Source organism: Penicillium malachiteum (assembly GCF_028827825.1).
Source record: "Penicillium malachiteum strain IBT 17515 chromosome Unknown utg000003l:1.0-4950554.0:1.0-4952489.0, whole genome shotgun sequence".
In the NCBI taxonomy this organism is placed as follows: domain Eukaryota; kingdom Fungi; phylum Ascomycota; class Eurotiomycetes; order Eurotiales; family Aspergillaceae; genus Penicillium; species Penicillium malachiteum.
In genome coordinates, this window is record NW_026643096.1 from 1,009,363 (window position 1) to 1,036,221 (window position 26,859).

The 26,859-nt window shown below is 47.8% G+C and overlaps 11 protein-coding genes across 11 annotated transcripts; 5 read left to right on the top strand and 6 right to left on the bottom strand.

Moving 5' to 3' along the window:
- Positions 1–127: 127 nt before the first annotated feature.
- N7483_006700 (OPT family oligopeptide transporter) lies at positions 128–2,664 on the top strand (the record flags this gene model as incomplete). Its single annotated transcript, XM_057090137.1, has 4 exons — positions 128–389; positions 458–1,872; positions 1,930–2,163; positions 2,221–2,664. 4 exons carry the CDS (start codon positions 128–130, stop codon positions 2,662–2,664), a joined length of 2,355 nt encoding a protein of 784 aa, XP_056944878.1.
- A 1,187-nt stretch (positions 2,665–3,851) lies between these two features.
- On the top strand, positions 3,852–6,148 carry N7483_006701 (M3 family metallopeptidase; the record flags this gene model as incomplete). The annotated part of the gene is made up of 4 exons (XM_057090138.1): positions 3,852–5,123; positions 5,181–5,307; positions 5,379–5,880; positions 5,938–6,148. The coding sequence occupies 4 exons, from the start codon at positions 3,852–3,854 to the stop codon at positions 6,146–6,148; spliced, it is 2,112 nt and encodes a 703-aa protein (XP_056944879.1).
- A 177-nt stretch (positions 6,149–6,325) lies between these two features.
- On the bottom strand, positions 6,326–6,835 carry N7483_006702 (dihydrodiol dehydrogenase; the record flags this gene model as incomplete). Its single annotated transcript, XM_057090139.1, has 2 exons — positions 6,326–6,585; positions 6,658–6,835. 2 exons carry the CDS (start codon positions 6,833–6,835, stop codon positions 6,326–6,328), a joined length of 438 nt encoding a protein of 145 aa, XP_056944880.1.
- A 64-nt stretch (positions 6,836–6,899) lies between these two features.
- Positions 6,900–7,533, bottom strand: N7483_006703 (uncharacterized protein; the record flags this gene model as incomplete). The annotated part of the gene is made up of 3 exons (XM_057090140.1): positions 6,900–7,055; positions 7,153–7,223; positions 7,341–7,533. The coding sequence occupies 3 exons, from the start codon at positions 7,531–7,533 to the stop codon at positions 6,900–6,902; spliced, it is 420 nt and encodes a 139-aa protein (XP_056944881.1).
- A 248-nt stretch (positions 7,534–7,781) lies between these two features.
- N7483_006704 (amine oxidase catalytic domain-containing protein) lies at positions 7,782–8,612 on the top strand (the record flags this gene model as incomplete). The annotated part of the gene is made up of 2 exons (XM_057090141.1): positions 7,782–7,791; positions 7,972–8,612. The coding sequence occupies 2 exons, from the start codon at positions 7,782–7,784 to the stop codon at positions 8,610–8,612; spliced, it is 651 nt and encodes a 216-aa protein (XP_056944882.1).
- A 69-nt stretch (positions 8,613–8,681) lies between these two features.
- Positions 8,682–9,203, top strand: N7483_006705 (amine oxidase catalytic domain-containing protein; the record flags this gene model as incomplete). Its single annotated transcript, XM_057090142.1, has 3 exons — positions 8,682–8,734; positions 8,796–9,039; positions 9,084–9,203. 3 exons carry the CDS (start codon positions 8,682–8,684, stop codon positions 9,201–9,203), a joined length of 417 nt encoding a protein of 138 aa, XP_056944883.1.
- A 751-nt stretch (positions 9,204–9,954) lies between these two features.
- On the bottom strand, positions 9,955–11,680 carry N7483_006706 (putative MFS allantoate transporter; the record flags this gene model as incomplete). The annotated part of the gene is made up of 4 exons (XM_057090143.1): positions 9,955–10,985; positions 11,047–11,331; positions 11,388–11,418; positions 11,477–11,680. The coding sequence occupies 4 exons, from the start codon at positions 11,678–11,680 to the stop codon at positions 9,955–9,957; spliced, it is 1,551 nt and encodes a 516-aa protein (XP_056944884.1).
- A 777-nt stretch (positions 11,681–12,457) lies between these two features.
- Positions 12,458–14,491, top strand: N7483_006707 (amidase family protein; the record flags this gene model as incomplete). The annotated part of the gene is made up of 1 exon (XM_057090144.1): positions 12,458–14,491. The coding sequence occupies one exon, from the start codon at positions 12,458–12,460 to the stop codon at positions 14,489–14,491; it is 2,034 nt and encodes a 677-aa protein (XP_056944885.1).
- Positions 14,492–14,563: 72 nt separating this feature from the next.
- On the bottom strand, positions 14,564–17,552 carry N7483_006708 (putative DNA repair protein Dds20/Mei5; the record flags this gene model as incomplete). The annotated part of the gene is made up of 5 exons (XM_057090145.1): positions 14,564–14,965; positions 15,019–15,426; positions 15,474–16,617; positions 16,725–16,819; positions 16,887–17,552. 5 exons carry the CDS (start codon positions 17,550–17,552, stop codon positions 14,564–14,566), a joined length of 2,715 nt encoding a protein of 904 aa, XP_056944886.1.
- Positions 17,553–17,692: 140 nt separating this feature from the next.
- On the bottom strand, positions 17,693–20,424 carry N7483_006709 (ubiquitin ligase complex subunit HRD3; the record flags this gene model as incomplete). Its single annotated transcript, XM_057090146.1, is given in 5 exon segments — positions 17,693–18,120; positions 18,181–19,505; positions 19,525–20,110; positions 20,196–20,330; positions 20,361–20,424. 5 exon segments carry the CDS (start codon positions 20,422–20,424, stop codon positions 17,693–17,695), a joined length of 2,538 nt encoding a protein of 845 aa, XP_056944887.1.
- An 878-nt stretch (positions 20,425–21,302) lies between these two features.
- Positions 21,303–26,774, bottom strand: N7483_006710 (DNA-directed RNA polymerase II subunit RPB1; the record flags this gene model as incomplete). The annotated part of the gene is made up of 6 exons (XM_057090147.1): positions 21,303–21,318; positions 21,381–21,771; positions 21,824–26,225; positions 26,290–26,360; positions 26,423–26,579; positions 26,646–26,774. 6 exons carry the CDS (start codon positions 26,772–26,774, stop codon positions 21,303–21,305), a joined length of 5,166 nt encoding a protein of 1,721 aa, XP_056944888.1.
- Positions 26,775–26,859: the final 85 nt, after the last annotated feature.

Here is a 26,859-nt window from a genome sequence, read left to right on the forward strand (position 1 = left end):
GGTCTAGTGTATACCCGTCTAGCTTATCGAAGTAAAATACAAATTCAGTGACACGCGCTCATTTTGAAAATGCGTAGGTCAAAGTAGTTTTGTTTTGAGCAAATCTGACTGTCCTCATATGGTCAATATGGCAGATGTGAAGTCTAGTTCCCACCCCGAGGACGAGGTCTCGTCCTTGGGGGAGTCGAGGGATGTCGACATCGTAGATGAGAAAAAGGTACCCGTGGATGTTACAACTGACTCTTCCCAGGATATGGAAGAGGGAGGACAAGATGGCGATGATGAAATAATTCACCATCCTGCCGACCAAGATGATATCTTGACACATACTCTTCACGTTCAAGATGATCCGACCTTGAACTGCTTCACATTCCGGACATGGTTTTTGGGTAAGAAAGATGATCCCATGCAAGTATCTGCTTACATTTCACATACTTACTGAACTTTTTCTATGTAGGCATTGGTCTAGCAGTGTTCGGAGGTGTTATTTCATCGATCTATTACTTCAAACCCCAAACCGTTACCGTCTCAACTGTCTTCGTTGCCGTCCTCGCATACCTTCTGGGTGAGGGTATGGCATTTATCATCCCGAGAAAAGGCGTGATAGGGAAATGGCTCAATCCGCATCCCTTCAACGTCAAAGAGCACCTGGCCATCATTATTATGGCGAATTCCGCGAGTACCGCCGCCACCGGAATCGAACTTCTTGCAGTGGAGCGACTTTATTATGACGCCAAGCTCAACGCAGCGATGTCCATCTTCCTACTGTTCTCTTCACAGATGCTGGGATATGGAATTGCAGGATTGATGCGCAAGACTTTGGTTTACCCCAAGGCTATGCTGTGGCCGATCAATATTCCCGTTAACAACATGTTGGAAACACTGTATCGCCCTCGTTCTGAGACTCGAAAGCCTCTCATGGTATTTGGATATGTTTTTCTAGCAATTTTCTGCTGGGAAATCTTCCCTGAATGGATCATGCCGATCTTGACGGGTGTCAGTATCTTTTGCCTGGCGAACCAAAAGAGTGCCACTTTTACAAACATCTTTGGTGGCTCCGATGGAAACGAAGGAATGGGCCTGTTCTCTCTCTGCTTTGACTGGGACTACATTTCTGGAGGCTACTCACCCCTCTACTACCCTGTCGAGAGTCTTATCAGTCAGGGCGTAGGTGTGTGCCTCTGTTTGGTTGTCTTCTCCGGTGTTTACTACGGCAATGTCTGGGAGGCAAAAAGATTTCCATTCCTGTCCCAGGTTCTCTTCAGCGAGAATGCGACTATTGCAAACCAGCTTGAGTGGAATCAAACGTTGGTAATTGGCTCCGACAATCGCATCGACCAAGCGGCTCTGGCAGTGGAAGGCCTCCCCTGGTTCTCGGCAACCTATGTTATTAACATTCTGGGCTCGAACATGTGTATCTCAGCTGGAATTGTCCACATGCTTCTTTGGCACTGGAAGGAAATGAGTGTAGCTCTGAAGATCCTCCACCCCCGTGCTATCATTCAAAACCTCAACCCTATGAACTGGAACCTGAAATTCTGGAGCTCGGAAGTTAAGGCTGACCCGAACGAGGACAACTATGATCCCCACTACAAGTTGATGATGAATTACAAGGCTGTCCCCGACTGGTGGTATATGCTTGTCCTGGTTCTTTCCGTTACTGTGGCTTTGATCTGTCTCTACAGGGGTGATTCCACGTTACCTTGGTGGGGATTCCTCGTTTCTTGCTTGGTCGCATGGGCATTTCTGCTTATATTCGGAGCGATGCAAGCAACAACCGGTATTACGTTCATCATCCAGCCAATTGTTCAGTTGATTGGAGGATACATCCAACCAGGAAATCCTGTGGCCAATATGTACTTCACTCTGTTTGTGAGTTTCCATCTCCTGCCTAGGCATTCAATTGATAATACTGACTGATCCATCCAGGGGTATAACTCTGTCATCCAAGGCGCTCTATTATCTCAAGATCTCAAACTCGCCCAATACGGCCATTTGGCCCCTCGTGTCACTTTTACTATGCAAATGATTGGCACTATCATTGGTGCCATCTTCAACTACATCATGATGAATGAGATCGTCACCAACCAGCGAGAGATTCTCTTGTCTGTAGAAGGTACCAACATTTGGTCTGGACAACAAGTCCAGCAATATAACACCTTGGTATGCATTTAACCTCAATTATAATAATTGTTAACGGTTTACTGACCTTTAATAAAGTCTGTTGCATGGGGAGGTCTAGCCCACGAACTATTCTCAGTCGGTTCTCGGTACCAGTGGTGCAGTCTTTCCATCCTCCTCGGATTTCTCTGCCCACTTCCCTTCTATTTCCTCCACAAAAAATTCCCATCTCTCGGCATGAATCATGTCAACACATCTGTTTTACTGTACTATATCGGATATCTCTGTGTTGGAATTAACTCATCCATCATGAGTTTCTTCATTATCGGATTTGGATCGCAGTGGTACTTGCGACGCTACCACCCTAACATATTCGTCAAGTACAACTATCTGGTTTCGGCAGCCTTGGATGGTGGTACTTCTGTCATTGTTTTCATCATGTCATTTGCGATCTTCGGAGCTGCTGGCAAATCGGTGGATTTCCCTTCATACTGGGGAAACAATGAGAATGGAAATTATGACTTATGTCTGTATACTGATTAGATGGGTACAGCTGCGAGCACTGGAGGGTTGTCAGATGCCTCAGCAGAGCTTTAGTACTATACTCAAATGCAACGTCTGAATGACTGTCCTATAATGTATGTCTGTTTCTATGTACTAATAGCGATCAAATTGGTTGGTGAACTTTATGAAATTCATAGTAGTAAAATTAATGCAGGAACATCGTGATATCAAATCTCCAGGGCTATGTAGATTATGGAGAGTTCGAACAGCTGCTTTTTCCACCCGTAACTTTCCAGGGGAGCCAATATCATCACGATTCCCAAGCTTTGCACCCATTTGGTACCATCAATTAGTTCTAAGGTTATTTATTATCAGCCGCCGTCGGGCCTGCATATTGCGCGGTGGGCTGTTTCCACTAGTATCTATCATACCTAAAAAGTATTTAGTGAACCTTGGAAGAGGGAAACGCTCTCGAGTCTCAGCTATACACTCAACGGTGCACGGCTCGATCCGGACCAAAACCACACCTGATATCCTATCGCATGCGAGAAACCAAGGAAGAACCCAAAGGGCCCATCAGAAGAGAAGGGGAGTGTAATTTAACTCTATCAAAGCTGCCCAGGTGCTATCTTATAGAAGTTCTAGTACCTAGGGACAGGGCTGTAAGAACGGAATAGAACATAAGACGATAAGCGGAACAGCGTGTGACAATACATCAGTGACCCCGTGGACTACGGTTGAAACCTTGGAAGCTTAGCTAGGCCACCCCTGGTTTATTGCAGCTGGATCTAACCGTGCATGCACCTTGGTTTGAGTGTAGAGTTTCAAGTTAGAACGGTCCCGTCCTTCAATGCGAAATACTTCCAAGGTTGGATGGGTGGTACCTACTATAGCCTTGGCCCCGGGGGCTATATGGCTGCCGAGGGGGACGAACGCCACTGAGGCGTGTCCTATGTCTACAGGGGGACAGACCTCGGACCACTACGCCAGTCAGCCCCTGGCCCCGGGGTCCGATGATTGTGTATTGATACCGTTAAAATTATTTCCCTTGGATAATGGTACAATACCTTCCATTAATTACAACTTACCTGCGGAGTAGAATCATTTTATCCTAGTCGCTATTTAATAAAGTCTTCTTATCTCTAAGCCACTTACCCTTATAACAACAACATTTTAAGTATCAATATTCACTCACCTTACCTCTGGACTTTGACCTGTTTATAAATATGTGTGAGCCAGCTGCACCGAATACTATGCCTCGTCCCCCAAGGTTCGACATCTCACCAGAAGATCTGGAAGAACAGGCGAAAGACCTGATCTATCACACCAAGCAAGCGACCACTCACCTGATTAGCTCCTGTACAGAAATTACCTCTGCCAGCTTCGAGAGTATCATTCTGCCCTTGGCTCGTATTGACAATGAGGTCAAAGATCGAGTCCAATATCTGGCTCTCTTTCAAGCCATTTCTACCAGCCCGAAGATCAGGAAAGCATCCTCTCAGGCGATCAGTCTGGTGGACCAGGCTTATCTGAATATATTCCAGAATCACATACTCTTCAACTTGGTAAATCATGTACGAGAGAATGATACTTCTCTGCATGTCAGGGGTGAAGAAGACATCCGTCTACTTGATAAATTCCACTGGATGTTTCTGGAAACCGGGATGAACTTGAACGGCCCGACCCGTGATCGGTTTACCTGGATCTCTCGTCGCTTGATCGAGCTTCGCGTCCAGTTTATGGAGACTCTCGGCTCGGATCCGGGCTGTCTTTGGAAGAGCGAACAGCAGCTAGCCGGAGTGCCATTACATAGACTGCCGACCGGAGCGGGCGGAAACAATCGGGAAGGCTTGTATCAAATCCCTCTTACCAGAACAATCGTTAACCTCATTCTGGCCGAGTGCCAAGTCCTCGACACCCGCAGGGAAGTCTACTTAGGGAGTAATTCCCGATACCAGGCTAATGTGGATATTTTTCGCGAGATCATTGTGCTGAGGGATGAGGCCGCTCGTCTGTTAGGGTTTCCTTCCTTCGCAGCGCAAAAGCTTACGCGGCAGATGCTGGGCTCGCCGGGCCGCGTCAATGAGTTTCTGGATTATCTTCAGGAAGCTTTACAGCCACTGGCTGAGAAGGAGATTGCAGAGCTGCAAGGGCTGGCGAAAATCAATGGCCCCATTCACCTATGGGATTTTGAATTTTACCACACAAGGATGCTACAGGAGCAAAACCAGGTGGACCATGAATACATCTCACAATGGTTCCCCGCCAAAGTGACTATTCAGCGTATGCTCGAATTATACGGAGAACTATTCAGCTTGCAATTTAAGAAAGTAGAGGTCTCGACCAGCTCTCAAACTTGGCATCCAGACGTGGATTTATTCTCCGTTTGGGAGAAACAGGAGTCTCAGGCTACTCCGAGTCTGATCGGATACCTGTACACTGATATTTTCCCTCGTTCTGGAAAGTATAACCATGCAGCTAACTTCAACATATACCCTGTATGTTCAGTATCATATAAAGACTCTTTGGGTATGATGTTCTGACTCTTCGCATAGAGCTTCCTAGATACAGATGGACGACAGCTACCAGTTGTGACAGCTCTCGTGTGCAATGTTTCTCAGGCAGAGCTAGCGCTTCTGAGACACGCAGAAGTTATTACAATATTCCATGAACTGGGGCATTGTTAGTATCATCACGATCTTCTAAACGCAGTCGGGACTTAAAAAAACGCTAATGAATTCTTGGGTTGAAAGGTATACACGATTTGGTGGGTAAATCTAAGTATGCCATGTTCCACGGCCACCGCACTGTGACGGACTTCACCGAAGCACCTAGTCAATTACTAGAATACTGGTGCTGGATCCCCGAATGCCTTCAAAGACTCAGCTGTCATTATTCCTACATCTCTCCAGAGAAATACAGCCATTGGTTGAGTGCTCAAGAAAAGAAAGATACCACACAGCCTCCCAAGGAGTTTCCTCTTGCGCTGGCCCGGAATCTTGGCGATGCTAAGCAGCTCAACCAAGGAATACTCACTCTTCGACAGGTCGCGTTCAGCAGATTCGACATGCAGATTCACAATCCAGATACCCATCAAGATATTGAGACAATGAATATCTCTGAAATTTACTGTTCAACTCTGGAAACCACAACAGGTCTGAATGGCCCAGGAAATGGCTATAATTGGGGTCACGGGCACGCCACGACTTCGCACTATGTGTGGGGCCAGGAGGCATCTTACTACTCATACCTGTAGTAAGTTACACTTCTATGAGCCCATGTGAGCAAAGCGCTAACAGACCGATTGGGAAGTACTCGGACATTAGCAGCGGACATGTGGTCATCGGGCTTCAAGGAAACACCTATAAGCCAACAGGCAGCCATGAAGTATCGACGTCAGATTTTGGACCATGGCGGTAGCAAAGATGAGCACAAGGCAGTGGAGGAGTTGCTGGGAAGGGCTCCGACCTCGGATGCATATTTGCAAGACCTTGGTTGCAAGGTTCTCGCCACTTCGGCTTGATTGATAGTCTGAAAGAAACCTATCCTAATGGGTTGTGGAAACTAGCAAATTTCTCATTGATTAATCTGCTATCACGGTGAAAGCCATGTTCTGAGAAAGGAAAACAAATATCTCCATCGCATGGCAGAGTAGTACTTTCTAGAGATTGAATGAAGCCAAAGAAAAACATTTCCAACGTTAGATCCCATCCAATCCGGAATAAAGTTGAACGTCCCACTCTTTACTAGGATTGTTGAAACGAGATTTCTGATCTAGACTGTTGAGGAATTCCATATCTGCCGCAGACAAGGATACTGACTGCGCGACAAAGTTCTCCGCAACTCTCTCAATGTGCTCGCTTTTCGGGATTACAATCACGCCGCGATGCATGTTCCAAGCTAAAGCCAGTTGTGCTACCGTCAACCCTTTTGCGGAGGCAAAAGAGAGAAGCGAAGGGTCTTATAACAGTGGTGTAATTGATGAATTGTAAATTCAGTTCATGTTGCCAAGGGGCGAGTAGGCGATCACACGCATCCCGTGGTCGAGGGTCCACTTCACATACTCAGACTGCTGCAAATAGAGATGACATTCGAACTCATGTACAGTAGGTGCAATCGTCGCATGGCGAAGAATCTGTTCGGTCTGTGCCTGATTGAAGTTGGAAATGCCGATCTGCCGGACCAGGCCCTCCCGAACAAGATCTTCCATGGCGGACCATGTCTCACGTAGATCGGCGCCATGATCAACGACAGTATCGTATATACTCCCTGGTTCAAAGGCCACCGGCCAGTGCATAAGGTACAAATCGAGGTAATCCAGTCCGAGGTCGCGAAGCGTTTGTTCTAGCGCTGGTCGAACCGCGGGCGGGTGATGTGCATTGTTCCACAGTTATCCTGTCACCCACAGTGAGGACCTGGGGACCTTCGAGCTGGAAATACCTTTTTCATTTCCTATATCTAACGTCAACTCTAAGCTCAAAGCACTTAAGTTAGAGGGAATAGTTGGGCTCCTCTTTGAGCGCGCACAGACCATATATCAACGCAGCATCGATATGACGGTATCCAGTTTCGAGTGCGGATTTCACGACATCTGCAGCCTATTCACAAGACGAATCAGTCATTGAAATCTCTTAAAAATGACTGCACAAACTTGAAGTCGATTTGTTCAGTGCTCAGTGTAACTTCCACCTTAGACTTCGGGATTTACCATGTACCAAGCCCAATGGGTGGAATATATGACAGCGGCCGGACTACTACATCCTCCCTGTCAATGTGCCAAGTTGAAAAGAAATTTTGGGGTTGGTATAGACGAATCAAATAGATCATTAGAGGCAAGACCGTGAGTGTAGTAATGACAGTGAGAAACTTGAACCCACGCGGGGCGGTGGCGTAGAGTGTGAGAGCCATCGGTACGTGTTTACTTCGGATCAACTAGCGTGGCAAATGTGCATGTGAGGAAGAAAAATTATCGCGGGGAAGTTGGAGGACATACCAGGACTTTATAGGCTGAGAATTGCCATACTTCAATGTCTACTAGTACTCATCTCGGGCCCCAATAGTGCAAAGGATCCGTTTTGCGTGAACTGCGAAATTATAGATACCAATTCCACCATTGGGCTTTTACTTCCACTTCAAGTATGAACTAATCTCGACTTATGCCCAGGTGTATGATCAAATTCAAGTTACCTCTACCAGAACTAGATATGATGCTTCCGAGTCTTCGCTACTAACTGAATCCCAACTTGAATCTCCTTGGTTCTACATATATCATTTATTTTCTTATTTAGCACACCTCAAGTGCTGTGGACGCTAGTATTTGGAAATATTTTTAGAAATACTGAGGAGGCCAGAAGTTCATCGCCACTTTCTTTCCCTCCTCCACCGGCAAAGAAGCGTGTAGAGTGCGCGTATTCCCCGTGCCATTCGCATCTAAATTAACCCAAAAGACCGCGTTGGTGCTACGGACAACAGCCGTGGTCGGCAACTATGACTACACGGTCGACTACATCTTCTATTTGGACGGTACCATTGAGGTCAAGGTCCGCGCGAGCGGCTACATCCAGGGAGCGTACTATATCCCCGGGGAAAGTGAGAAGTATGGCTACCGCGTCCATGATCAATTCGCGACTAGCATGCACGACCATGTCATCAATTTCAAGGCCGATTTAGACGTGCTAGGCACGAAAAATACGCTGATGAAGGTCAATGTAGAGCCCCGGGACCAGGTTTTCCCGTGGTCGGAAGGCGAGACGCTCTCCACCATGGGGTTGAATCAAACCCCCATCCAGATTGAATGTGGACTCAACTGGACAGCAAACTCCCAGAGCATGTACATTGTGCTGCATACTGAGTCCACTAATGCTTGGGGTGAGATGCGTGGCTACCGGATCATGCCAGGGTCGGGCATCGGGACTCCGGCGCACCTGACATTTAATGGATCGAGAGCTCCTGGAAAAGCGGCATCCTGGGCGTTGAACGACCTCTGAGTGACGAAATAGAAGGATGACGAAGAACGGAGTGCCAGTCCCCAGAATGCGTTCAATACAGATAGCCCGATGGTTGACTTCAGCCGATATCTGGATGGCGAAAACATCGAGCAACAGGATTTGTAAGTTTGTGATCTTGCCATAATAACATAGTTTTTCTGTACCACACTAACTAAAGTTTAGGGTAATATGGTTCAACCTCGGCAACCATCATGTCCCTCACTCCGGCGACATTCCGAACACTTTACAACACACAAGCGCCAGCTCGATCATTTTCTCTCCATTCAACTTTCACGACCGAGATGCAAGCCGTGCTAGTTCTCAGGGTGTTTGCTTAGAGCTTCCCGTTCGCAATAACCATAATGCACCTTTGCCATCGCCAAAATACTTTGGCCATCATCATCAGAAGGGTCTGCTCCTGCAAGAGGTAAGCCGATGGGAAAAAATCATTCTTAAGTCACTACCTTATAGCTATATTCTAATCTTGATAGCACTCACCAGGGTGACATTGTACCCAATTTGAGTGATTATGGTGCTATTGAGCATCAGGTACGCAAGTTCCCATACACGGAAGATATGCTGGGTATTTAAGTCATGATTGGGCTCACAATAGAGGCTGGCATACAGAAAAATGACCGCATGTAAATGAGAAGCTAGTTAAAAAACTGGAAGTGGCGTATTGAATAGATGTCCGTACTATCTTGCATGGTTGTTATTTACTTGTTTTACCATTGTGGGTGACACAAATCCCTATTATTCTACAGAATTCACTAATCATAACAAATTTAACATTACTGTTTGAAGATAAAAGAGCAGTCAGATGCTAAGTCTGTATATAGGGCTTTTTTTTATGGTGACTCACCATGTAACTTGAGGCTGTTAAAACTTGGGACCTCTGGACCACACGTTCCCGTACATACTATCACCTCAACTCCAACTTCCTCTCTCCCTTCACCAAAGCACACCTTCTATTCTGGCAGAGGCTTTCCTCCCGTAGAGTGCCGGTAGGGTTGCTTGACTTTAGATATTCAAGCCTCAGGCTTTCCTTGGGCCTCTATTCCTCTCTCTTTAAACGTGTCTTATCGGGGACATGTATCAAGAGGAATCCATGTTAGTAACAACTACAGTGGATCTATGCAGTACCAACAGTAATATAGGCTGCACATATTTTGTCTGATTTAAACAGCCAGTTGACTGTCATAATGTCTTTTACCATTCTGTGTTGCAATCCAGATTTTTCTATTATATTTCTTATATTCTGAACAAGATAAACCAAATAGAATTTATACGACAAAACCCTTAACCCAAATGTTGACCGAAGATCTCTTCATCAAGTCTTATATTACAGTGCATATCGAAATTTCTTGGCTTCCATATCCGTCATATCCTTGAATCCATCTAAGATGGCTGAGGAGTTAAGATCATCTGACAGTTCACTCATAGCGGCAGCCTTCTCTCTCTCGGAATTTGACCATCTCATAGCAGTATATGCAACAGCAGATAGCACAATAATACCAGCGTAACAGAGAAGAAGCCCCGTCAGCGCAGAAAAATAACGAGGTGCCTCACGAGAGAAGAAGATATTCGCTCCAGCGACATTCCCACCCGCATACAGCGTGAACCATATTCCATTAGCAAATGCTCTCTTAGTATGACCAGCAATATTTGTGGAAAGTATGTTCCAGCACACAATGACCGGTGCGCCAACGACGTATTGTAACCAGGAACATCCAACAAGAGTCCAGCGGTGATCAAGATCTGTGAAACGGATCCCCAGTAGACCACCAAATGGAATCAAGCATACGACGGCCAGTACTATGCATCGTGAGTTTGGCACGTAGGTTGCGACCAAACCGCAAATTGGGACGATAACCGCTTCAATTGCGCCCAGTGGCAGTTGGAGAATAGTAGCGTATATACCGCTGAAACCGAAACCTTCGATGAGCGCAGAAGCGAAGTTGGAGACACCGCCGTTGATGACACCACAAGCAATACCAATTCCTCCACAGCAGAGGACCTTAATGTCGTACAAGCACTCCGTTGCCTGCTTGAGCTTGATCTCTCTAGTCTTCACTCCGATCATGTTCTCAGCTACCCGGCGCACTGCTATGACGCGTTGACGATGCGTCAGGAATCGTGCTGAGCTAGGAGAGTCAGGCATAAGCCATAGGAATATGACTCCGCTAACGAAGTTCAGAAGTCCGATTGTCAGGAAAATTAGCTTCCAGCTGTGAAGAGATCCATCATGGGCATGGCCGAGGCCAAATCCTAGGAGAGCTCCTACCATAGTCGCCATGCCGTTGGCGCTTAGCCAGATAGCCATCCGAAGTGGTTGCTCAGAGCGTTTGTAGAACATGGACGTTATCACCATCACTAAAAGAAAATTTCAGCAGTCAGTAATTATGCTCAAGTTAGATCGATCACGAAAACTCACTGCATGGACTAACTCCTGCCTCCGCCATGCCGAGTATGAATCTGAGAACCAGGATTCCGGCATAATTCGTTGCACCAATATGCGCAATGACGATCACACTCCAAGTCAAAAGCATAACTCCCATGTACTTGGCCACGGGTACCTTCTGCAATATCAGGTTCGATGGAATCGCCCAGAACAGATATCCAAAGTTGAAGATGGCAGCTACCCAGGAATATCGCTGTCCTTCTAAACCAAGGTCTGTCTTAAAAGAATATGCCGATGCATAGTTGAGAGACAATTTGTCTGATATGATTCAATATTAGATCAATATCCAATTAGCCTGTCAATTGGCATCTCACCTAGGAATTGAATGACATAGGTGATATAGAGCTGAAACACCAGGTCACGGTTAGTACTAGATCGCAAGAAGCGAAGTATACCCACGAACAATCGGCATGAGTCTCCAGTCCAAGATCCGCAGAACCTGTGCACCCTCCTGCTCCACTTCTTCAGCAGATAATTGCTCGGCCTCCGCATAAAGACCGGCTCCGATGTCGCGAACCTGGCCCAGTGCAACGTCCTTCTCCACTGTAGTCGGATCCACTCCATGTTTCTCTACTATCGGGTTGATGTTAGGGTCCTTCAACTCCATGATGACTTCAAACTGATTTATAGTATAAAGAATATTTGGAATTACTGACTATTCTAGTCAGATAACTCTTGATTTATACTTGAGATAATGACGAGCGGGGTTTAATCGCCAAGCTGATAACCCTCTTCTCATAGATAGCAGATGCGGACAATCCCCGCTCTACTCCCCACTTATGACCTGCAGAAGTAGTGGGGATTAGATCGTTCAAATATAATCATCATTATTGGTCCTATTTCTTGCAATATTTTGGATAATATCAGCACTTCGGGTTGAATTAAGACTGAAACCAGAATGGAGGAGAGCTGAATGCCGTAGTACTAGCAGTCAACTGGTGTCTGCTACTATCGATAAGCGGACTGATTTAAACCTCACTACTATTACCGTTCAACAATTGGATAATTGTCAAAACTCGAAGTGGCAAGTACCATTCTAGATCTAAGATCTATAATACCGATAAGACTGGTAACTCTCTCTCCAACTTGAAGCACTTTTGTTCATTGGCACTCTGACCTCGGGTCCTAAATCCACCGTACCAGCGGACTCTTGTCCGCTCCCAGACATCTTCAGATGATGATCTATATAAACCAGTCCCCATATTTCAACTTGAAGGACTTGGCTGGCGATAAAACTTCAAGTGCAAGAGCACTTCACTATTTTTTGAACGACCATACTAGTAGACGCTGAGTCGCCTTTCCAACTGGTACAATCGATTCATGAGCTGATTTGCCACCCGGGATCTAAACACAACCCTGAATTCACTCAAACTCCACAATCAATATGGCTCAGTCAGACACCAAATCAGAGTTCAGCGTGCTTGATGCGAGTATTTCCGAGCTTCAGGATGCCCTCTCATCCGGAGTACTCACCAGTGTGGACCTCGTCGCCCGATATCTTCGACGTATCAGTATCTACGACGCCAATGGACCCAAACTCAGTGCCATACCTATTTTGAACCCAGCCGTATTCGAAGAGGCTGCTGCGTCAGATGCTCGACGAGTCTCAGGAAATCCTCCACGGCCATTGGAGGGTATTCCATACCTGGTGAAAGACAATATCAAAGTCAAGGGAATGGTGGTGGCGAATGGCTCACCCGCATTCGAGCACTTAATTGCAAATGAAGATGCTACTTGCGTGCGTATTCTGCGAGAGGCTGGTGCAGTTCTTCTAGGCAGGACTAATATGCCTGCCATGGCATATGGTGGCATGCAGCGTGGAGTTTGGGGTCGTGCTGAAAGTCCTTACAACAGTGACTTTTTAGCAGCTGCCTATGCTTCTGGCTCATCGAATGGGTCGGCTGTTGCTACGAGCTCGAATTTCTGTGCCTTTTCTCTTGGGACGGAAACTGTCTCGTCGGGTCGTTCACCTGCATCAAATAATGCTGTTGTCGCTTATACACCATCCAAGGGTCTTCTTCCACTTCGTGGAGTCTTCCCTCTTTACCCAACTTGCGATGTCTTAGTACCCCACACTAGGACAGTCGCTGATCTTTTTCAAGTGCTTGACGTATTAGCAACATCCGATGAAGATCCACTTGGGGACTTTTACCGCGAACAATCTATCACACCCTTACCCTCGATAGACGCTATCCGACCGGAGACTTTCTCCATCCTCCAGGATAAATCATCCTTACAGGGAAAGCGCATTGGTATCCCGTCAATGTATATTAGGGGTGATGACTCCAGCATTTTACCTGTCAGTCGAGTCCACCCTCGAGAATCAATCATAAAGCTCTGGCAAGCAGCGCGTCAAGCCCTTGAAGCATGTGGCGCCGAAGTTATCGAGACAGACTTCCCACTTGTGACAACATACGAAAAGAACGCAGGATCAGGCCAACTTGTCACAGTCGCGAATCTCCCAGAAGGTTGGGCTGCCAAAGAAAGATGCGAGGTTGTAGCGCACGCATGGGACGATTTCTTAGTCTCGAACGGCCAGACAGGTCTCGAATCACTCACACGCGTGCAACCTGATACTATTTTCCCTCTCGCGCCAGAATCGCTACTTGGAACACCCGAAGCAACTAATAAACCTCGCTGGAACGAGATCGTTGAGTATCCGAACAAGAAGCCATCCTCCATTTTCGAGATCCCAGGAATGAAACAGGCGGTTCTAGCTCTGGAAGAGGCACGCAAAGAGACTTTTGAGAAGTGGATGGATAAACTTGGTCTTGATGCTGTTGTCTTTCCTGCTATCGCAGATGTTGGTGCTGCGAATGCAGATGTTGATGAACAGGCTTCGCGGTATGCTTGGAGTAATGGAGTCAGATACTCGAATGGAAATCGACCTATTCGCCATCTTGGCGTGCCGACTATTTCTGTTCCGATGGGTATCATGGAGGACATCAAGATGCCTGTCAGTTTGACTTTTGCTGGGAAAGCATATGAGGATATCAGCCTGTTGCGATATGGGTTTGCGTTTGAGATGGCTACAAAAAGTCGGATTCAACCACACCTTGTACCTGCTCTAGATTCAGATCATATTGCACTGGGAAATGGTTCTCCGACTGGGAACACCAAGTTGGAACTTGCACTTGCGGTGAATGTGCAGAAAAAAGAGATCCTTGACTCAAAGGTCCTTGTCCATATTGAAGGGTTTATACCTTCAAAATGTGCCACACTTTCCGCCTATGTCAATGGTCAGCCATGCAAAGCTATCATTAATGGCGAGAAGTGGTCCATTCAAACGTCATATCCCGTCTCTGAACGGGATGAAAAGTGGACACAATGGGCAAGCCCAGCACTCAAGCAGACTATTGTTCTCATTATAGCTAACACAAGCGGTGGACTTACAGCTGGGAAGTTAATTCTTCTGTGAGTTGTAATAAGCTCGCATTTTTTCTTATTATCGAATGATGTACATTATCTGATATTCAATTTGAAACAATATTCACAGTATTCCGGTCGTAAAATCATCTGGTATCGGTTCGTATCGCGTGAGTGCCCCATACATCATATCCTCTATCATTCCCAAGATGGCTCGGTGGAGATGTCTTTCTTTCAGTTGGGCTAAATAGGCCTCAGCCTCCTCTAGTGTCAAAATCTGAGCACCAGGAATAGTTCCACTCGAATCCCAAAGAGTCCTTTGCTGCAGGAACTCAAACACCTTCAAATATGGAAGAGCATCAGACCAGCGATCTGTGAAACAGGCCAGGGTCTTTGTACAGGCTTCCATTGCCTCGGGGGAGTGATAAGTGCTATTTTCTTGCTGGAGTTCTGCGTTATCTGTAATAGGCCTTGTTGCCCAGATCAGGTAAAGGAGCATGATTCCTGCTCGGAATTGATAAACGAGCTAAGAGATCGTTAGCAAACACAGTGTTTATTGAGACTCGGGATGTAACTTACTGCAGACCAGGTAAAGCACAACACATGTCCTTCTTCTTGTAAGCGACGGTATTTGAGACATACTTCCACCACTGCAGCGAAGATATCTTCTGTTCCTTCATGGTCGAGGAAGTTGTGCTTGTCTTCCATTAAAATCAAGATGCTGTAGTCGTACAATTTCGTCATCCAGTTGGGGTGGTAGTAGCCGCATGACACATTCGATGTTCCATATTGCGGGATCTCCTGTCTCCATACATCGAGAGCCGACTTCAGGGAAGAGTTAAGGGCATCTTTTCCTTCTGATATTTGCCAACGGGATCGTTCCAGCGATCTCCTGATATTGGCTTGAATCTTTCGCAGTCGAAATAGATGGCCGAGTGCAGGGTTCGTATTCACAGGTGGCTGAATAATGTCTCCGAGAGTGCGCATCTGTAAGTGTTAGTCTAGGGCTGTAGGAAGAGACTGGAACGACTTACATCATCTTCCACTGCTTGATACGCATCGGACACTGGTCTATCCCACCCAGACGCAATTATAACATTCAACATGTAACATGCAATAAACATGTTTTCCGTCAAGACTTCACCCGATGCGGCAGTGACCTCTCCATCTCGACTTGTCCGTGCATATTTTCTTATCTCGGTCATTGCAGCAGTACAAAAAGGCACAATTGAGGACACACTGGTGGCAATCTCTTCTGAAGATGGAGAATGTAATGCGTAGACTATCAGAAGGAGAGATGCTTGAACCTGCAAGACCATCGACTGATGTCCTACCACATGTGGATAGTAGCTCATTGCCGACTCGTAAAGCTCTCTTGAGCGAATATAATGAGAAGAATCTCCATGCATTATGCTGCAAAGTGATGCACCAATCGCATACACCATGCGTAGGAAGAAAACCCGCCATTCTTCTCGTCCGCCTGAACTATTCTCACTTTGCCACAGTCTCCACGTCGATTCATTCAGAAATGGCCACTCGCGATGTGATATTGTGAAATAGATATTCGTATAGAGCTCGGTCAGCCACGGGGAGTCATCGCCTATCATTGGGTAGACAGGGCTTTTGTCAAAGCGTAGAAAGTTCAGAGTTTCCGAATTCAATGAGAAGGTATCTGTAAATGACATCTGTGAAATAGGTCTAGAAGGACGTTCATGAAGAGCTAGAACGCCATATTCCGGGGCCCAATCTTGTTTCCAAAACGGTGATTTATCTCGACTATCCCACAGCACGGACAAATTGTTTGAAGACGAATCGACTTCTTCAATTGGATCTGTCTGAACACCAACATCTCGTAGCTCAACATTCGTACCAGTTTCTCGAGAATGGCCCTCTAACTCAGCCACTCTCCGTTCCAACTCTTTCAAATAGGCTAAGGGAATTGTTATACTATCCCCGGTCCTACGAGACCGAGCTGGCAAACATTCAGCACCTTTACGACGACATTCGCCACAGGTAGGTTTAGCATGGTCGCATTTCCGCTTCAAGCGGAAACAGCGGGCGCAGGCGATTTCTCTTTGCTTCAAGGGACGCGACATGCGGGAGTTGGAGAAGGAGAGTGCGGGGGTGGGCGGAGAGGAGAGTCTGGTTGATATTGATAAGAGCGGGTTCCACCCGAGGCTAATACATACAAGTAAATTTGGAAACGATAGGCCCCCAATATCGAATCATATCAATGCGAAGACAATTCCCTTATCTCTTTTTTTGTTTCTTTCTCCACTCAAAACTAGATATCTCGGATCCAGTTACCCGTAGTTGAGTCGAATCCGATCAACTTGTGTTCAATATTGAGTGTTCGGAGCATGTATTCCATCGTGAATTCCTATTACTAATGTCAGCTCAAAACCTTGGAAAGATTGGATTTGAGAATTGTAAGATGACAAACTGACCTGGTCTGCTTCTTCTTCTTTCTTCTGGGCCTGGACAAGATCCTCTGGTACGTCGATGTCTAGGTCTGCTTCATCATTACGTGGTTGTGGCTCTTCGAAGTCCCATTGCACCGCATCACGTTTACTGCGTTCGTTCCAGGCTGACATTCCACCCATGCGACTCACGCGTTCTTGTGCATTGGAAAAGGCCTCATCGGCTGCTTCTTGACTGACAAGTCGCCATTTGACAATCAGGCCTTCCAATTCACCCTCTTTCCCGGCAGATTCAATCCGCAGTGCTTGTCGGACATTGTCTAGATCTGTACGCAGTGTTGCGATGCGTGACTGGAGCAGACGTTGCTGTTTGCGTAGATCCAAAAGCTCAGGGTCGGCCATGAGAGACTTTCTTGGTGGCTTCAAGACGGGAGTTCGGGGAACCCGAGGACTTGCGTTAACTGAGGGTAAATTTGATAAAGTTATTGATTTGTCTTGATTCTGATCAGTCTTGTCTCCTTGAGACACAGACGGGGTGTCATTTTGTGATGGGTGTGTTGACTTTGGCTTAGATAGTGTGGAATCAGATGAGGCTTCTGGGGCAGGCCTGCGTAGTGGCGACTTAAATGGCCTTGAAAGAGCCGTAGCCGCGTCAAGGCGACGACGCTTATTTGGATTTCCGTTGGTTGACATTTTTTATGAGATGGTGACGTAGGAAGATTACAGAGATGGAAGAGTTCGAAGAGTTCATCTGGGAAGATGGAAATAGCTGCCTTATCGATAAGGTTTACAATAAACGAAATTGCATATTAAATACAACATTGGAAGATTCATTAATGGCCCACGCCACCAGCTACCCATTGTGCAAATTCAGGATCTCCAGGCTGAGGGAAAAATCCTCGGTCATTACCAGCGTTCGCATTTACGTTGGCGTTGGCGTTAGCATTGGCATTACCATTAGCTTGATTCGCAGCATTCTGGTTCTGTCGATTCCGCTGCTGCTGTTGCTGTCGAATGTAAACCAGTACGAGGAGAGTGGCTGCTAATCCAACGATGAGCAGGCCTTCTAGCATGCCTTCGTCGATGTCAAACTCTAAGTCATCATAATACCCGTCTGGATGATCGGATTCCAAGCCACGGTATCCATCATCCTCAGCACCGCCATGGAAAGCATCTGGATAAAGGTCTGCGTAATAATCGACCTGAGCATTTTCAAAGAAGGCGGCGAACCACTCTCCAAGTGTACGGCGGAGCTTGACATCTAATGCTGGTGTTAGAACTTGAACACACAATATCCTATATAATATAATTCAAATCTTACCTTCATCATCCCGAATAGGGTTAATGTTCCCATTGGTGATTCGATTCCAGTAGCCCCGGGCTCGCAGCTTCAGCAGACTGAGCTTCACAGGCAGGTATGCTTCTTTGTTGGTCTCTAGGGCTAGATCGTAGTATCGCTTGGCCATATGAAAGTCTTGGTCCACAGCAACACCATTCTCATGCATCCATCCCAAATTCCAGAATGCCTGTGCACTGCGATGCGCCTCCGCGGCGTTGTGATAGCAAGTAGATGCCTTGTCTGCATCCAACACAGCGCCCGTGCCAGCGAGGTAGTAGTCACCCATCTTGATCAAGGAGTCAATGTTAGCCTGCTTAGCAGAGCGAGTCCAGTAAATCAACGCGAGTGCGGTATTGCGCAGTAAAGAGGTAGGGGCTCTCCTAGCCCATGGCAGGAGATTATGAAGTGAGAACAAAGAGCGATGCTCATCTAGCAAATAGGCAACATTTGCCTGAGAATGCTCATATCCTTGTTCCGCAGCCATCATCGCTGGGACAAGGGCAGCTTCCTTGTCCCCTGCTTCGTAGGCCGCATTGGACTCTGCGATGGCTGAGTGCATCTCATCTGCCTTCTCAGCAACCATCTTGTAGTAAGCTGCAGCTACACCGCAGTGTCGCTGTCTGCCCACCCCAAGATTGGCCATCTCTGCAAGATAATAGTACGCCTCCATCCAGCCGTGACGGGCTGCAAGATCAAAGTAGCGTGTAGCCGTAGCCACATCACCCTGGTCCAAAAACAGAACACCCAATCTTGTCTCGGCGGCTGGCAAATCCTGTTCAGCAGCACCTTTGAAATAAGATGACGCTCTGTACGCATCCTCAGCAACGTGAAGACCGTGAAGGTACATCAAGCCCATATGGTATTGACAGAGGGGGTCTGCGTTGACTATGCCCCGCTTGAACCAACCATAAGCATGAGCAAAATCTTGCTTGACTCCTTCTCCACGTAAATACATCATACCAATATGCCCTGCCGCTTTAGCAGCTGTCTTGTCAAGCCCCGCAGGTGTGCCCGGGATGATAGAGCCATCTTTCTTCCAATACTTCACGGCAATAGCCTTGAAATATTTCATGGCTTTGGGGAAGTTACGCGGCAATCCATGAGCTCCATCATAGTTCAGCTTGCCCAGTTGCAAGGTGGCCGATAGCTGACCCTTGCGAGACAAGAGATCCAAGTACTCCAAGACATCCTCCACACTGGACTCAGTGTTAGCTAGGTTAGGGTCCTTGGCATTGAGTCCGGAGCTTGAAACGCTAGCCCCTTCTCCATAGACACCACCCTCCTCGTCTGCCCAGCGATAGGATTCCCTAATCATGGCGTGACCACCAGGGGGGACCAGATCGATAGTAGTCCATCGCTTTATCAGCCACTCTCTTATAATAAACAACAGCATGCTCGCAGTCCTTGGGTGTTGCGATTCCAGTATGGTATCGATATGCCAATGTCATCTCCGATCGTGTATTTCCTCCCTCGGCGGCGAATTCATGATACATCAATGCTTTCGCTTGGTCACGCTCGACTGCGCCACCAATTCCTGTCGCATACATGAATCCGACCATGGACTGGGCTGTACTATTGCCATCCAGCCAGGCCAGATCACTGTACCACAAAAAGGCCTCGCTGAAGTTGCGGGGGTGGGTGAAGTTGCCATGGAAGTTCATCTCCGCAAGAAGAAAGATCGCATCTGGATCTTGATCGTCATCTGCAGCTGCTATTAATTCGTCCACTGCTCTTGCGACGATAGGACTGAGCTTTCGATCGGCTTTATCCTTGGCGGGCCCATTCATAAACAGTATCCGGAAGGCTTCACGGCCATAATGTAAGGAATATCCGAGTAAACCTTTAGGCTTGTCGATATGAGAGACGGAGGGTTCGACGGCTCGTAAGGTAGTCCAGACATTATGAACTCGATCTTTATTGGGAAAGCAAAGCTATATTAGCAGGCTGGATAGATGATCAACCCCCTCACGCGACGGGGTCCGGAAGCCATTTCTCACCGCTGATAGGCCGAGGTTCTGTCTCTCCTGGAGCAAATAGATAGGGTTGATATTCTGCATCGCCAGCGACAGCAGGGGATTCACTGTCGCCTAGAGGCGCTTGGGTCGATCCTGCTGCATATGAGTTTAAAAGCACTGTAATGGGTCAGCATATGAAACAGACACGTTCTAGGGTGGGGAGAAGCCGCATACGCAGGGCCGGCAATAAGCTAGAAAGCGAGGTCCTCATGATTGCAAAGGAATCTGAGTATCGATCAAAAGAAAGAGTCGCATTTCGACCCTTTGCGACCTCTTTTAAAGTAAGAATCACAAAGATGAGGGCGGTGATGATGTAGTTCCAACGGGACACTTGGCTTGACGGAGCTTGGTTTTACCGAACGGCGAATCAGCGTTGACTCCAGGGCTCGCCGCAGCTTGAATACCGCCATGATGTACTCCATACTCCATACAACAGATACTCTTGAATAGATATAGAGCCAGATAGTATACATTATGATATCAAGATAAATAGATGTTAAAATAAATGTTAAGTCTACTCAGATTGGATTAAAACAACTGTCATTAAATTCTTTTTATTCAACTCCCTAAAGTCTGTGTACAGAATAGGAGAAACAGAAACCAGATACAAAGCCCCATTGCGCTCGTCATGCAAATAAAAGGGAAAAAAAAAGGAAAACTTCTAGACGGTCAGGAAAGCCTCGAAATGGAAGCTCAGAATGATACACCGTCGGTATGATCAGTTGGAAATGAATCCAATTAACCACACCAGAGGAGACCACTCTCATCCATACCCGTTAGTAGGAAACAGAAAGGAGCGCAGAGTCGTTCACAATTTCATTGATAAAAACTGATTGACTGCTGAATTTAGGGCATCTTGGGGTGCAAAGTTAAAAAATGATGAAAAGCCCCAAAAGTGGGTTTGAACGTTGCTAAAAACAGATACAATGGAATATGTGGAAAGCCCACAGATCGTGAAAAAAGAGATGACCATCCAGTTCCGAGATGTCATGTGCGAGATTCTTCTTTTTGTGGTTTAGTTGAACCGGTTGATGATAATACAATGGTGCAGCATAAGCTGCGATTAAGCATGCCATGTCTGTCCAACTATCACTGACGCGGAGACCTGATATAGGTGTTAGTTGCTGGGCATCCTATAGACAAGAGGTTTGAAATTGATCAACTTACGTCGGGCTGTAAGCCGGGGAAGTTGGGCTGTAGCCAGGAGACGTTGGCGACGTGGGGGAACCACCAGCAAAGTTAGGAGACGTTGGCGAGTATGACTGGGGGCTCGTGGGAGACCAGCCAGGAGAGGTTGGGGTGTACTTAGGTGAGGTCGGAGAAGTCGGAGACAAGTGACGACCGCCACCCAGAGCAGGGCTAGTAGGACTGTAACTAGGTGAAGTCGGGCTAAAGGCAGGCGAGGCTGGACTGAAGCTGGGCGACGTAGGACTGTAGTTCGGAGAAGTCGGCGAGAAACCCAGGTGAGGTAGGCGAATAGGACGGAGACGTAGGGGAAGCTTGTCCATAAGCCGGGGACGTTGGCGAGTAAGCCGGGGACGTCGGAGCAAAGTTGGGACTAGTGGGCGAGAAGCCAGGAGAAGTCATGCGAGGGCTGGTCATACCCATACCAGGCGACGTGGGAGAATAGCTCATGGATGGAGAGTATCCAGGAGATGTCGGGCTGGTATTGAACGGGCTAGTAGGAGAGTAGCTGCCACCTGGGCTACGAGCTCCTCCAGGGCTAAGTCCACCAAAGCCATAGTCGGAAGGCTGGTATCGAGTGATTCCACCGGGACTCTCTGCGCCAGGCTGGCGGATGGGCGAGAAGCTAGCATCTGGGTCGCCATCGGCTAGGTATGGAGAGCTGGCCATAGGGGATCCGGTGTCGTACTGAGTCGCGGCGCCATCCGGAATGATAGCATCCTTGGCGCCAACACCACCCATAAGTCCAAAGCGTGCATTGTTGGAAACAACGGTATTGAGCAGATTCTGATCGAGGTAGACATCGAACTCACCCGTTCCAGCGGGAGCCATTTGTCCAAGAATCAAGTTCTCTGACACACCACGGCAGTCATCAAGCTCTCCAAAGGCAGCAGCCTCCAGAAGAATCTCCACAGTCTCTTCGAAGGAACAACGCATCAGGGCACCGTTGTCGGCACGGTTGATACCGTGACGAGTGACAGGAGTCAGGTAACCACGAACGGTCATCACATCGACCAGAAGAGCCAAGTGACGGTGGTTAACGTATGAACCATCGAAGGCCAGCACCTGAGTCAACTCACGAAGCACAGCAGTACGTGCAGCCTCGATACCAAAGACCTCGAAAATTTCGATAAACTGGTTAGAGTATGTCCGGGTAGCATCAACGCCAGGAATGGCGAGAACAGGAGCAAGAGCGGAACCGCTAGTCTCCAAAACCCACTCCTTGCAGAGAGGATCAGACTTGCTGGTGAACAGAGTACCATCCTCAAGCACGCGAACTCGGCTCTTTTCGTTGATGAAAGCACGTTCCACACCGGGAACTCCACGGAGGGTCAAGGTGTCGAGAAGATGCTGTTCGAGCTTCTTCAAGGTGACATCGTACTCGATATCCTCGTCGTCCTCATCCTTGCTATCATTGATCTGACGAATACGGATAACTTGCTCGTCGGCGTTGTTATCACTGAAAATGACAGCAATATCGATAGGGTAGGCCTGCTTAATCTTGGTCGCAACTTCTTGCACAGTAAGACCCTTGTCAAGAAGCTTGGAACGGCTGAGCACGATACGAAGCAGCCACTTGGACTGGAGATCAGGATTCTCGCTATCCTCGGGAATAATGAAGTATGACTCCACCATATCTCGATCGTTTTCGATGACAGTAGTTTGAATCTCCGGATCGTAGTAAATCTCAGTTGCCTCGGTGACAGATCGCAAGCTAGTGTGTTCGACAACGCTTCGCAACTGCTTGGCACCCTCCTTGTTGAAGGTCTCTTGACCTTGCTGGTAGACAGTCATGGAAGGTGTCTTGATGTTGGTAGCAGTGTTCAAAATTTCCTTAAGACGAGGCACACCCAGAGTGACGTTCTTGGACGACACACCAGCAAAGTGGAAAGTGTTCAGGGTCATCTGAGTGGCAGGCTCACCGATAGACTGAGCAGCAAGAACACCAACCATCTCACCGGGGTTAGCCGCAGCACGAGCGAAACGACTCTCAATAGCACCAATGACATGCTGGAAGGCAAGTTTGTTAAGCGAATAGTCCGTAACGAGTCGACGGAAGGCGAGACGGCTACGCAGCTGAGCCTTGAAAAGCAGGGTGGCGTTATCTTGTGCCTCACGTGAGATGGGGTCATCACCACGGACGATAACCAAGCGGTCCAGGAGAGACTGCACTTGGGGAATAACTTCGGCCGGGTGCAAATCGCTGATGGTGCCTTCGCGAATGCGGAATGTAGTTCGTGCCATCTCCAGAATTCTCTGAATGTTGATGGGCAGTTGCATCATTTCGTCGTCTTCCTTAACCACGGTACGCAGGAAAGCACGGTCCTTGAGGATAGCCTCCCACTCCTCGTCGAGGTACTTCTGAACCTCCATGTCACCAGCAATCTCGTTGGCTTGCTCCAGAACATCGGGGCCAAGAGTGCGCTCAGGGTCCATGAGATCAATACGGAAGCGTTCGCGGAGCTTCTCATCGGAGCAGCGAATGATGTCAACACGCTGGTTCTCGATGTGTGCACCATCAAGACCATCCTCTCCGTAGATGAACTGAATGATATCGCCAAGAGAGTTACGAACAGTGCCGTCATACTTAACCATGACCTCTTCCAGAGCCTTAACCAGCTTACGCTGAATGTAACCAGTTTCGGCGGTCTTGACTGCGGTATCAATCAAACCCTCACGACCAGCCATGGCGTGAAAGAAGAACTCAGTGGGAGTCAGACCACGAAGATAAGAGTTCTCGACGAATCCGCGGGACTCGGGGGAGTAGTCATCCTTCGTGAAATGCGGCAAAGTACGATATTTGAAACCGAATGGAATACGCTTTCCTTCCACCGACTGTTGTCCGACGACGGCCGTCATCTGGGAAATATTGATGGTAGATCCCTTAGAACCAGACCGAGCCATCTGAATGGCGTTGTTCAAATCCTTCAAACTCTTCTCAGTAGCAGAACCGGCCTCATCACGAGCGTTGTTAAGAGCACGAGAGACCTTGCTTTCGAAGGTTTCACGGACGTTCATACCAGGCAGAGCCTCCAGGGTGTTCTCAGTGGCACTAGCTGTAATCTGCTCGACCTCTTGCTTGCGCTCTCGTACGGCCTCCTCAATCTTTTCAATGGTACGGCGATCGGGAATCGTATCACCGATACCGATACTGAAACCATGGTGTAGAAGCCAGTAGTTGACAATTCTTTGAGCTCCGTTGAAGAAATGGACAGCTTGGTCACAGCCATATTCGTTGAAAATAGTATGGATCACACCACCACCACTTGCACCGACGGTCTTCTTCGAGAGCATGCCGTACATGAGTTGTCCACCATGGATCAACAGGCCGCCGTCATTGAGAGGGCTAAACTTCTCAGAGAGAGGCGAACTATCCTTGTCGATACGCAATAGGTTCAACCCAGACGGGAAAGCCATACTGATCATCTGCTTTCCGGTCCAACGAGGACGAGGCTTGAGAATCGCGGGAGGGGGGATTACACCATCCCATTCAGGAACCCAGAGCATAATGTTCATGACTTGGTCCTTGGAAAGAAAAACATCACGACGAGTTAACTTGTAGATACCGCACAGACTGTCCTGGACAATACCCATCAGAGGACCATTGCGCTGAGGGGACACAATGTTCTTCGGGACGAGGGCCAACTCCGAGAGTTCAGCACGAGACTCCTCACTCTGGGGGACGTGCAAGTTCATTTCATCACCATCGAAATCGGCGTTGTAAGGAGATGTGACCGACAGATTCATTCGGAAAGTCGAGAATGGCATAACGCGGACGCGATGACCCATCATAGATTCCTTGTGAAGCGAAGGCTGACGATTGAATAGAATAACATCGCCGTTGTCAAGGTGACGCTCAACCTTCCAGCCATAAAGCAGCTGCTGAGCACCAGCACGTTTAGCATGACGAAGATCAATGCGCTCACCGTTGTCTCGAACGATGTATCGTGCACCGGGATGAATGTTGGGTCCATTAGAGACCAACCTCTGCAGCTTCTCAATGTTGTAGGGGGTGACCACCTCAGGGTAGGTCAAAATCTTAGCGGTCGAATATGGCACACCAACTTCTTCCAGGGATAAATTGGGATCACCAGTAATGACAGTACGAGCCGAGAAATCGACACGCTTACCCATCAAGTTTTGACGCAGACGACCTTCCTTACCCTTCAAACGGCTACGCAAAGCCTTGACAGGTCGGTTTCCCTTTTGCATGGCCTTGGGCTGACCAGCAATGTCGTTGTCCATGTAGGTGGCGATATGGTACTGCAGAAGGGACTCAAACTCACGGATAACGTGTTCTGGGGCACCCTCTTGTTCACAGCGTTGAACGTTCTGGTTCGCACGCACAATTTCAGCCAACTTGTAGGTCAAATCATCCTCACCCCGTGAACCACTTGTGGCTCCCATCATAACACTGGGGCGGACGGTTGGAGGTGGAACGGGAAGAACAGTAAGAACCATCCATTCCGGGCGGGCGTAGTCATTGCTGAGGCCCATGATTCGCACATCCTGGACAGAAATGTTTCGGAAGATATTCAGAACCATCCCGGGAGTGATAACCTTCTTCTCTATTTGCGCGCCCTCCTCAATCTGAGCTTTGCTAGGCTTCCATGTACCGACAAGGGTGATTCCTTCTTTGCGAACAACGGGTTGGGCATTGCCGCATCCTCCGTGGAGGTGCTTCTTCCTGTCTTCTTTTTGGAAGTCCTCATCATCTGGAGTGGGGTCGGCCTCACAGACCAATACGTCCTTCGAAGCTTTCCAGATGCCTTCGAAGCGCTTTTTGGCGTCTCGCATCCGAATAGCGTTCAAGAATTTGGGATCAGCCTGGTCTCGATGTCAGCAACAAAATACGCTGAAAGATTTGCCATCCCTGGAAGGGATGACTAACCTGGTTAGCTTTAATTTTTCCACAGTTGTGGCAGACGGTCTCGAGGAGCTTCTTAATCTTCGTCAAAAAACCTAGAGAGAAAAGTGTCAGCGTAAAGAACGAGATGTTCAAGTCGCAAATTTTCATCACAAACCGATATGGAAAACTGGAGATGCAAGCTCAATATGGCCAAAATGTCCAGGACATTCTTTGGGGCCCTCTTCGCAGGTCTCGCAGTTGTATTGACGATCAATAGTACCCAAACGAGGATCATTTACACCTTTGGTCCGGGGGCGCTGGCGTTGTTCGTCCTGATGTTGTTCGTGATTAGATAAATTTATGGTGGCCAGTTTGGGATGCGTGGATCTAGGCCATACCATGGTCTCTGGGTATTCGACGTGAACGACACTCATGCGCTTAATCTCCTCTGGCGAGAAGAGGCCAAATTGAATCTCCTTGACGGTGCGCAAGGGCGCCTTGGAGAAGGGGAAAAAGACATTAGACATGGCTGCGGTTGTGAGATAGAAACGTCGAGATCGGGATTCGTAATCGGTCGGAGTGGACGGGAGCTGGGGGGAAAACGAAGGATCC